The sequence below is a fragment of the Panthera tigris genome, chromosome A3 (assembly GCF_018350195.1).
Source record: "Panthera tigris isolate Pti1 chromosome A3, P.tigris_Pti1_mat1.1, whole genome shotgun sequence".
Lineage (NCBI taxonomy): Eukaryota > Metazoa > Chordata > Mammalia > Carnivora > Felidae > Panthera > Panthera tigris.
Genome location: NC_056662.1, coordinates 60,327,986 through 60,339,808, shown reverse-complemented (window position 1 = coordinate 60,339,808; position 11,823 = coordinate 60,327,986). Strand labels below are relative to the sequence as shown.

General features: G+C 37.2%; 1 protein-coding gene across 3 annotated transcripts; it reads right to left on the bottom strand.

Annotated features, from left to right (window-relative positions):
* Window positions 1–1,326: 1,326 nt before the first annotated feature.
* Window positions 1,327–11,772, bottom strand: MITD1 (microtubule interacting and trafficking domain containing 1). Of its 3 annotated transcripts, none has more exons than XM_007097803.3 (7): window positions 11,546–11,772; window positions 5,559–5,660; window positions 3,555–3,691; window positions 3,388–3,474; window positions 2,570–2,685; window positions 1,615–1,675; window positions 1,327–1,502 (listed from the first exon to the last, which is right to left on the bottom strand). In XM_007097803.3, the coding sequence occupies exons 1-7, from the start codon at window positions 11,694–11,696 to the stop codon at window positions 1,407–1,409; spliced, it is 750 nt and encodes a 249-aa protein (XP_007097865.1). In that variant the 5' UTR covers window positions 11,697–11,772; the 3' UTR covers window positions 1,327–1,406. The 3 variants fall into 3 exon arrangements, with proteins under 3 accessions (XP_007097865.1, XP_042837128.1, XP_042837127.1); XM_042981194.1 differs by lacking the exon at window positions 11,546–11,772 and adding an exon at window positions 8,075–8,321; XM_042981193.1 differs by lacking the exon at window positions 5,559–5,660 and having other exon boundaries at window positions 11,546–11,769.
* Between the last annotated feature and the right edge of the window lie 51 nt (window positions 11,773–11,823).

Genomic DNA, 11,823 nt, shown 5'->3' with positions numbered 1-11,823 from the left:
GATTGCTGAGTCTCTATAATGATACGTTCACATGCTCTAGAAGAAATCAGAGTTGTTATTTAACATGAAAATAAGGAGGTCTAATACATGTTCTCACCTGAATGAAAAGCCACTCTATGTCTACAGGATGGCAAGCTAAGCTACGATACTTTGCAGAAAGTAACTTCTGATTAAGTCCAACACTTGTTCCAAGTGCTGTCCTGAGACCCTGAATTCCAATATAATAAAACTTGGCAAACTGGTTTGAGTCTTTTCAGGTTTAGCATTATCAGCATGTGAACCTGAACACATTAAAGAAAAATATTAGGAACTTCTCTGGAATTCCTTCTTGGTCTTTTGTGCCAAGTCAGTCAGGTGACTGCTGGTTCCCAAAGGTAAAACATAAATCTGGTGTCCAAGCCACCCAGGACCACTCTGCCCAATCATATTCCCGTGGCTTCTACCTGGCTTAGGTCCTCCATGCTATTTAATCTTGAATGCAATCTTCTGTCTTCTCCATATGTGATAGTCTGCAATCCAAGCCTATCTCCATGGAACCTAGTCTTTGTCCCCAACCAGTCATCTGGCATCTGGATGGATGAGCTTACCCAGAATAGTTGATTCTAAGACGCAAAGCTTTACAAATGTGCCAGCCAAGGTTGAATGATGCAAAATGCATCTGTATAATTGGGATGATTTGCCTTTATGAAGTTAGGTAATATTGGATAAATCAATGTTAATGTACTTCTGCCAAAAACACTTAATTGTAATTTTTTCCTTGGTTATTAGAACTACAAGCCCATCTCTCTCTTTTTTTTAAACTTTTTTTTTAATGTTTATTTTTGAGAGAGACAGAGCGTGAGTTGGGGAGGGGCAGAGAGAAAGGAAGACACAAAATCTGAAACAGGCTCCAGGCTCTGAGCTGTCAGCACAGAGCCCGATGTGGGGCTTGAACTCGGGAAGGGCAAGACCATGACCTGAGCCGAAGTCAGACGCTAACTGACTGAGCCACCCAAGTGCCCCAAGCCCATCTGTCTTTTAAGAGTACTCTAATCCATGAGTTTTTCCTCCTGGACTCTTTATGTCTTACCCAGAGGCAAGATTAACATCCAATTTATCTTCCTAATAGGTTCTTATTGTTTATTGATTCATTCCCCAATAGTCAAATTAAGAGAAAAGCTGGTAAAATGTTTAAATTAATCATATGACTAGAAACCCTGTAAATCCACTAAATAATGTATTTATAAAAAATACTTAGGATTGGTTACATAACTGAACAATGAATCCATAAATTAGTAGAAATGTAAAAATTTATTATTGAATACATAATTATAGAAATGATCTGTCCAAAGTAAAAAAAAAAAAACAACCCAAAATCAATATTCACTTAAAATATAAATATATAATGCAAATTAAGTTACTGCCCATCATATTTTTTTTGTGTGCTTGTTATGAAAAATGTCCACCGTTGTTTCATGACATGGTCTTAAATCAAAATCACAATATCCAAGGGAAAAACGACTCTAAGAAGAGAAGAAAAGAGGTGTTTTGTTTTTTTTTTATAAAAAAGACCAAAGCGATTTGTTAAAATGTTACAAAAAGTGCAACATACTTACTCATAAGACTATATCCTACCTGTGGTTTCTTAAAATAATCAAGTCCCCTTCCAATCTTAATCATCCATCCATTGTTAAACCTATTGAAATAGTATACAGTATTATATTCCAGACATTTAAGTCAGACAGTTATCAAAGGTGTAGTGTAGTAAGTATCAGCAAAATTTCCCCCTAACAAAGAAAATCATTTTCTCCAGTGGCATGAATTGAACCAAACTTGGAGTTATTCATGGGCCGTGTCTACAATGAAATAAAATGTCCAAAGAAACCATTAGTTGGTTTGATTAGATGGTAACAAGTTTGTCAAGTAAATTATATCTTATTCTTGAATTTCAGATCTCTGATAAAACTTTCCTGTTCTGCTAAGTGTATTCAGGTCAGGCTATGGTGTGTTGCAGGGGTTTCCCTACCTAGAGATGGAGGACATACGCAGGATGAGCTCTGGACCCCGACCTCTGCTTCAACCACAGCAGCTGCATTTTCAGCTGTTTTGCATTTAGGTTGTGCTTAAGTTTTCATTAAAACTAAAGGTGCACTCACTATAAACATATGAAAGCTACTGTGTGAAACAGAGGAACATATTACTAAAATACCTGCATATACTGTCTCCTTGTAGACACTGCTGCATACTGTCATGCCTATGAGATTATTTCATAAAATATAAGTGAATACTAAAAGCATCAGAATATTAAATATTACCACCAGAAAATTATCCCAATACCCCAACACTATATGTATGCTTGAATAGAAAAGTACTTCCTCTTCTCACATGAAACAGAACATGTAAACTATTCCATTAAGAGATATGAAACTCAGATATAATAAGCCAGATTTTTTCCTAAAAAGTGAAAAGATACTAAAATTGTGCTTTATTTAAAATTTTAATAAACTGAATATTTATATGCAATTATATTGCATTAAAATAAGTAAGTATATTCAACTGCATAAAAATTAAAATATTGCTATACACTAACCTAATTTCTCGGTCATGTACTGAAGAAGAATATTCTAATTCCAACAGCACTCCATGATTCTTGAGTGACTCTTTTATTTCTTGCAGGCCACTACTTTGCTGCTCTTTCCCACTACCCTGTTAATAGGAAAAATATGATTTTCTGTTCAGTTATTACTATTTTAAATTATCATTAAGCTACACAATGTGTATCATAGATAAAATGGGAAAAATTCTATACTAGTTTCAATGTCTATTATCTCAAAGAAGCAATAAAAGTATGAAGCAGTTTAATGGCAGTTGTTTTTATCAAAATAATTGTTTTTTTCTAATGTACACATAACACGATTCTATCCTATCTCCTAAAATGTGTTTTAGTAAGGCTTTTTAGTTATTAAGATGGGGTGCTTTCTTCAAGTTAATCTTAAAATTCTGGTTTATTTAGAAGCATTCCTATTTAAATCAAAATCAAGATAGAGATGCTCACTATCATGCTATGATCCACCAGAAGGCCAATACAGTAAATCAAGAAAAAGATATAATCATTGGTAAAGAGACAAAATTGTCAATAGTGCAGACAGTGTGATCATCTCCTAGAACATCCAAGAAACTAAACTGACAAACTATTTGAATTATAGTTTAGCAAAGTAGCCAAATGTAAGATACAACAAAATCAGAAAAGTCAATAGCATTTTTCTGAAGGTATTTTAGGCCTATTGTTGTACAATTCCCAAAGAAATAGCTCTAGCTGAAGCACTGTGTCCACATTTCCTTGCTCAAACTACATCTCCTAGCTAAACAAAATTCATGAAGAAAGAGTAAATGCTTCCAGATACCTACTTCATCCAGAGAGGTGAGAAGATGAATGGTTTTTACTTTACACGGTCTCTTAATAAGCATCTCACAAAATCGAAGAAAGTTATACAGCTGAAAGACATCATGATGGGTTATTACTAACTCATACATTTTAAGTAACATTTCATCATATTTTTCTACATTTCACCTACCTGATGAATCTGTCTAATATAAGGATCTTGTATCCAAACTTCTGTAACTGTTTCATTAAGATATTCTTGAAAAAGTGACTCGTAACTGAAACCTGTTGCATTCTCTTCTATTTTAATCTGCCGATGATATTTTCCATCTAAAAAACACAAATTTCAATAATAAAACCAGTGACAATTTATTTTCTTTTTATATTATTTACATATAGTGATTAATCAGGATCAGATACAAGTTAATTTTTTTAACTCCTCCACTCAGCAAACATTTCTGAATGCCTCCTACATATATACGAGGCACAATGCAAGATGCTATATGTACAGAAATAAATAAGGCAAAGAATTCCATAAGTGAGTTCTGCCTTCATGGAGGTCAAATGGGAAAGTCCAGAGATTTCTTGGAAGAGGTTCTTGAGCTGAATCCTATAGACCAGGCAGTTTATTCAAGAGAAGTCTATATGTATAATGACAGCTGATAATTCTGTCACCATGAGTAGAACCATAAGCTATATAACTCAGTGGCTATGTGGTCCTTCTCTTCAGATATAAGTCTTTCTGTGTCCTGCAATTTAACAGCTAAAGTATTAAACATATAAATACATGGAATTTAGAAGTCTTTCTTAGAACTTATACAGTATTTAAATTTTTTTTTGATGTTTTTATTTATTTTTGAGACAGAGAGAAACCAGGAGCTGGAGAGGGGAAGACAAGGAGACAGGAACCAAAGCCAGCTCCATGCTGACAGTAGAGAGTTGATGTGGGGCTCGAATTCATGAGCTGCGAGATCATGACCTGACCCGAAGTTGGACGCACAGACAACCGAGCCACCCAGGCGCCCCATAGGGTACTTTAAGTAGTAATTTTAGCACTTCTTAACAACCCAAGACTAGGATTGCACAGGGTCAGTAAAACAGTTCCATAGTTTTTGTTCATTCAAAATGAATGATTATTGAGTAAGTTATCAAAGATCTTTAAAATTTTTTAAAAAAACATGACCCCTAATGGTAGTTCCTAATTTATGTGATGGTTGCCGATTTAAAGTTTGTTTAAAAAACAGTAGTTTGGATTTTTTTCCTAGTATTTCCACAGATATAATGTTACTAGCAACTATGCATCAGTTTTCAAGCCAAGCTACCCACACAGGTTAACTTAACCCAATGTATTCAAACCACAATGCTGATGGTACTCTATTTCATCAATGTTTTAAAAGGAAATTTCATTGTGAGTTTCAATTTGGGGTGAAGGAAATACAATTTTATTCCCACTCAACAGAGGAGCTCGCTGGGGCGGGGGGTACCCAGGGTAGGGGCTCATATGGAATACTAGGAAGAGGTAGGGGAGGGCCATATAAGGATAGCAAGGAAGAGCAGCTGAGGTCTGGAGGCACTGGTTTTTTGAGGACAGTAGTAACTTTGGCTAAAAAAAGTAGGATTATGCCAGGCAAAGGTGGTAATGACCATTTATAGACATATGTTTGTAAACTGGATGCTCATAAGTAGATTAATAGTAAGTAGGGAAGGACAACTAGTGGCATCTCTGGTCATTAGGAATACTTCACTCCTGAAATGTTTTCATTCACAGCAAAATCCTAAAGAAGCCCCAGGAGTTTCCTTAGCTACTTTAACATTTTGGTCATTTTAGAAAGCGAAATAGAAATAAAATACAGGATTTACATTTCCTATTTCTGCGTAGTATTATTTCAACTGCAGTCCACACATAAGCTTCATAAGGATCTGCAGTGAATTCCTTAAAATGGCATGCAAAGTTCTGCAGTATGTATAGCTTTCATCAGATATTCTCAAGAGGGTGTGTGAAAATCACCTCCCCACCTAAAAGGGTTAAGAATATAGGTTATGTATAGGGACGTGGAAATGCAGAATAAAACTATAGGCTCCCAGGGATAAATGGTCCAGACCACAAAGAGTTACAAAAGGCAGAGCCAGAAACACTGGATGAAATGGGCTTTGTCACACTTACTTATGGACACATTCTATAAAACAGCCTCTTTACCTTCTTTTTCTTGATCCGTGTATTTCTTCACTATTTCTGCTCTATCCATGTAGCTAGAAATTTGTTTTCTGAGATTACATTTCTTTGTAACATCTTTGGTGCCTACAAATTAAAAAAATACACTCTCAAATTTCCAAAAAGTTTTTCTATTTAAACAGGCATTATTTCCAGTTTCCCAACTCTTCCACAAATTTCCTGTCCTATTTAGCATGGTTTGCCTCAATCCTCAAATACACAAATGGGCTCAAATTTGGTTTGATCACCAAGACCTCCATTTTTGCACTAAGCATCTGAAACAACTTTATTTAGGAGTGGGAACTCTGACACTGTGTCTCACTGCTGGGGATACCAAATTTGATGAGGTGATGACAAAGGTGGCTTATTTTCAAACCCGAGTCTGAGAACCATTTCGTCCTAATCAACCTTAAGTCTGAAATCTTAACATAATCAAAACACAGGAAACAATACCTATCTTTCTTCCGCAAAACCAGCTTCTCTTCCAGACTTACCCATTATAGTTCATGCTCAGTCTTTTTCCCAGTCACCCAAAAAATATAAGGTATTTTTTGAATACATATTATCAATAAAACTTACCCCAAGTCCCTCGCCCCCAAATCACTTCTGGTTCCCTCATTCCTTCTTTTTGATATTACTTATATTTTCCAATAATAATTTCATTTTTAAACTCCCACTTTTTAGCAACATTTTACTTTGAATTAATTTTATATTTATGGAAAAGCTGCAATAATGGCACACAGTATCCTTTCACCCAAACTCCCCTAATGTTAACATATCATGTGAATATGCTACAATTATCAGGGTTAGGAAATTAACATTGATACAACATTACTAACTCATCCACAAACCTTATTTGTATTCCACCAATTTTCCCACTAGAGAAAGAGAAAGTTCATTTTCTGGTCCACGATCCTGCACAGCATTTAATTGTCATGTTTCCTTAGTCTCCTCCAATCTGAAATCGGTCCTTAGCCTCTCTACCTTTTATGATTTTGACATTTGGGGAAAACAGTGCAGTGGTCAGTTATTTTGTAGGATGTCTCTCATTTGGGGCTGTTGGTGTTTTCTCATGATTAGATTGAGGTTATGCATTTTGGGGAAGAAAATCATGAAAGCATGCCCTTCTCGGTACATGATGTCAATATATGTCATTACTGGTGAGTTCAAAGATCACTCCACTGTAAAATCACTATTTTGTCCTTCATAATTGATAAGTATCTTGTGGGAAGATATCCTGTTTCTCATCACTCTTTCACCCCCTAATTTTAGCATCCATTGATAGTCCTTGCCTGCAACAGTTATCACTGCAGTGTCTGTCAAACAGAGATTTTCTATTTCCATCATTCCTAATTAATTTATAAACTGGAATGCTACTATAAGGAAGAGTTGTCCATTCTCCCCCATCTATTTATTTATTGAGTGATCAATTTGTATCAGTATTGACTCATGCATATTTATTTTATTTTATGGGTTGTAATCCAATACTATTTTTTTTAAGTTTTTATTTAAATTCCAGTTCGTTTACAGTATATTAGTTTCAGGTGTATGATATAGTAATTCAGCACTTCCATACATCACCCAATGGTCATCACAAGTGCACTCCTTAATCTCTATCCCCTATTGTCCCATCCCCCTACCCATCTCCCCCTGGTAACCATCAGTTTGTTCTCTATAGTTAAGAGTCTGTTTGTTTCTTGGTTTGCCTCTTTCTCTTCTTCCCTTTGCTCATTTGTTTTGTTTCTTAAATTCCACGTATAAGTGAAATCATATGGTATTTGGCTTTCTCTGTCTTATTTCACTTAGCATAATACTCTCTAGTTCCATCCATGTTGCTGCAAATGGCAATATTATTATCTTGCCCTAACTTTATCAGCTTTGGCTTTGAGAGCTCCTGCATGTTGGCTGACCCCTGTACTTTCAACATGACCCATTATATTTTGAGCACTTCCTTGCTTTCTGGTGCAAAATGTTCTAAACTCATCTTGTATTTTCCCTGCCCCAGCCCTGGAATCAACCATTTTTCCAAAGCCCTAAGTTCCTTTTATTGGAGAATGGTATGAAGAAATCCAATTCTGGGTGCTGAGTATACTTCCTGCCACTAGGGGAGTCCTGTCACTACTTCCAGATCCTTTCAATTTGTGGCTAAAAAGTAAATATATATAGGGTTACTAACACACACATATATCTGCCTTTGTAAAACACAATGTTTGTATATAATTCATTTTGTCTTTAACCTTACAGAATATGGTCAAAATACTATTTTCCAGAGATAATTGAGTTACCTATTTTCTTGTCCACCTGCTTCTGTATCACAGTTGAATAATTCAGAGCAGCATTATTCCTTCCTCATCTTGCTACCCCCATTCCCATTCCTTCCTTCTTTGTACCTCTTTTCCACCACCCCACAAACCTCATTAGTTTCTGTTTTATCCTTCCTTTATTTTGAACAAATGAGGAGACACATGAATATCTTCCTTTTTACATGAAGGATAGCATACCATAGATCTCTTTGTCCTTTGTAGTTTTCACCTAACAGTGTATCCTGGAAATCACTCCATATCGCTTCCACAGATCCTCCTCATTGTTTTCTACAGCAGTATAGCACTCCATTGTGTGGATGTACCACACTTTATTCAACCTCTCTTCTTCCCAGGGTATTCAGGTTGTTTCCAACATTTTACTGATATCAATATGGGGCGCCTGGATGGCTCAGTCGGTTCAGCGTCCGACTTTGGCTCAGGTCATGATCTCGCGGTCCGTGAGTTCAAGCCCCGCGTGGGGCTCTGTGCTGACAGCTCAGAGCCTGGAGCCTGTTTCAGATTCTGTGTCTCCTCTTTCTTTCTCCTTCCCCGCTCATGCTCTGTCTCTCTCTTCTCAAAAATAAATAAACATTAAAAAAAATTATTGATATCAATATAATTACTGAATTCTTTTCTTTTCAAGTCCTTCTACTTGAAAATTAGTATCGAGATCCCTACTTTCTCATGCCTATACTTCAGTATCTTAAGAAAATCCTAATCTATCTATTTATAATCTATAAATCTCTTGTGAGGAATCCTGTTTTTGCTCCTAAGGTGATATGAGAACTCATATTCTTCTACTAGGTTTATATATATTTCTTTAAACTCAAAAACCTTGAACTGGTCTCTTTATCAGGATTAAGCATTTTATGGTCTCTGTTACAAAGAGGCAGTGTGAATAGTGGTTAACAGCAAAGCATCTGGAGTCACAAGTTCAAAACTTGCTCTGCCACTTTTGGCTGTGTGACCATGGCCAGTTACTCAACCTGTCTGTATCCTCAACTGTAACACGGAAAGAGAAATTGTTCCTTAGACAGGGAGATGATTAATGATCAAAGAGACTGGCTTGTAGGAAATAATAAATTTTGTTAATATCATTATCACCTACATAATTTTTTCCATTCACCATACTCTGGGCTTCCTTTAGAACCAGACTATAATATCTCTTTTCTTAAATTCCACTGTTACTTTGCGACTGCCTATAAATATACTCTATTTTCTCTGTCCTCTGTAAATAAAGTAGTCCTTTCTTAACGATCACCCTCGATCAGCTGGCAGAATTTAACAATGTAGACCCATTCCTCAAACATCACATCTCAGTTTCCTAGGCTTACTTACAGCAGCCATTCCACTGGAACCTCACTCCCACATCTAGTCATGTCCTAATGCCAATTATTCAATATCCAGACTGTCTCCTCCTTTCTTAATATTGGTGTCACCCCTCTGGTTCCTTCAGGCCCTTCTCACCTCTCATCTTGATTCCTGCAGAAGCTCCTCGATTGGTCTGCTTTACTTCAGTCTCTTCAGGTTAGTATCTCCCCCACACTCTTGCCATATTCACTCATTTATTCAAGAATTATTTACTGAGAACTTACCACATGCCAGACATTGTTCTAAGCACTGGGGCTACAGCAGTTAATAAAACAGACATGATTATCCCCTATCATTCAAGTGGGAGGAAAGACAACAATAAAAGGAAGTTGGTAAAATATGTATGTTAGATTGTGATAAGTACTATTAAATAAAATAAAACAAGGAAGAAAACAAGGGAGTCCTGGGATGGGGTTGTAACTTTACACAGGAAGTCAGGAAAGGCCTCACAGTGAAGGTACTATTTGTATAAAAAACTGAAAGAGAAGAGGGAGTATGCTATGCAGATATTTGGGAGAAGAGCATATTCCTAATAGAGACAAGCCCTGACATGCAACTCTAATTACATCACTCCTTTATAAAAACTTTAAATGGTTTCTCCTTGTCTATGGAAGGAGTTAAAATCTCCTGGCAGTGAAGGTCATCCACACCACACCTCAATCTACTTTACTTCTCACTCTTCATCTAGAGACACACAATGAACCAAAGTGAGCCACTTATTTGGTAAAAATAGCACAGACAGAATTTAAACACTCTTTGCGGAATTTCATTTCTGAAATTCTACTTATTCCTCAAAAGCCACCTCCACCTTTCCTCCCCCAAATGACCTTTAACTATTTAAATCCTCATTGTCTATCTGTCTCTCCTGGCACTTATTTCCTGTACTAGAGTTATTTGCATTTGTATCTTAACCTGTAAGATCAGGTCACTGTCTCTATATAACCTCTGTAGAATCAGTAGAGCACACAGGAGCAAAACTATAGTTCTCCTAATTCAGATTCCCAGAATGCCAGAACTTGAGTAGTGCTTGACCTGGCAACCCTACAGCACTGGAACTTAAGCAATGATCCACCTGACCAACACTGTACCCTCTCTTTTTTTGGCAGTCAGTATACCAGAGTCTTTAAAGCCTTGGGCTCCCAATTTTGACTAACTGTGGTGGAACTGAAAAGCTTAATTTTATGCTGTACAATGAGGATAACATCAGCTCCTACTTCTCAGGGCAATTGTAAAGATGAAACAAGATCATGATATTCATGTGCTCTGACAGTGCCTAGCACTCAGCACTCATAAATGATAATTACTTTCCTCCATCATCATCATCTCCTTCTTCTTCTCCATCATCATCATCTTCATCTTCATCATCATCTGGGCCTTCCCAAAGTAGTTTTACTAAAGCCCCCAACCCTGAAAAGCGCCCTCTGCTGTCCAAAAGCTTCTGTAATACTTAGGCTAAAAGGCACACAGGGGAGATCTTCGGCCAGACTGGGAGCTACAGGTTGTGGGGACCAGGGGCCGGACTTAAATCAGTTTAATACATAATTACTGAGTGTCTACTATGTGCCAGAGATTGTACTGGTTGTTAATGGTTATTTGGGTACTTCTCAACATTGAATAACTATATTAACAGATCGAGTTTCGCTGTGCCTACCCACAATCCTATGTATTTCTCACAACGAATTTCAGTACACCCGTTATTTATGAATTTTATTCTACCGCTATGTGATTTTATTTTTGTTTACTTCTAACGAAAATATCTAAACATAAAAGCAAAGATAATAGTGTAACGAACACCCTTATTACCGATCACATAGATTTAAGAATTGCTAGAATTCTGCCACATTTGCTCCGGGTTCCCCCCCCCCCCCCTTAAAATTAAATTCAGACATTATAACAAATCCTTCCCAAGACAATTCGGTCTGCATTTCTAAAAATCAAGGACAGTTTTAGAAAAAAACATGCTACCTAACAAAGTCAATAACTTGTTACCCAATCCATATTCAAACTTTCCAAAAAGGATCCAAAAATGTATTTTTACATTTCTTTCGAACCTGAGTCCTATCAAGGCTTATATATTTAGATTTGATTCTGTCTCTTCAAAATCTAGAGTACTGACCCTGTCTTTTTTGATGACATCAATCTGAAAGAAACCAGTCCATTTGTCCTGTAGAATATCAACCTTCTGTTTTGACTGCTTCCTGGTGGTGTACAAGAAGGGTTTTTAACTTTCACTCCACCCCCAGAAACTGCGGATCCAGTTACTTTCCTCTGGTATCCTCTCCACGGCTCCCTGCTCACCTCTCAGGACCTGCATGAGCAGGTCAATCCCCTCCTGGTAACACACCAGAGCTTGCTGGTACCGGGACTCCGAGTCCAGTTCCATCGCCCGCTTTAGCACCTTGAATGCAGCTGTGCTTTCGGCTTCCTGCTCCTGTCCGGATCTCGCCATAGTTACGGAAACTCCTCTCTGCTTCAAACACAACCAGAGCCGAACCAGCCGCTGCCGCGCGGGGGAGGGGAGGGGGGAGGGGGGAATAACGTGACAGACCTGCGCCTGCGCTCTCTTTTTATGGCCT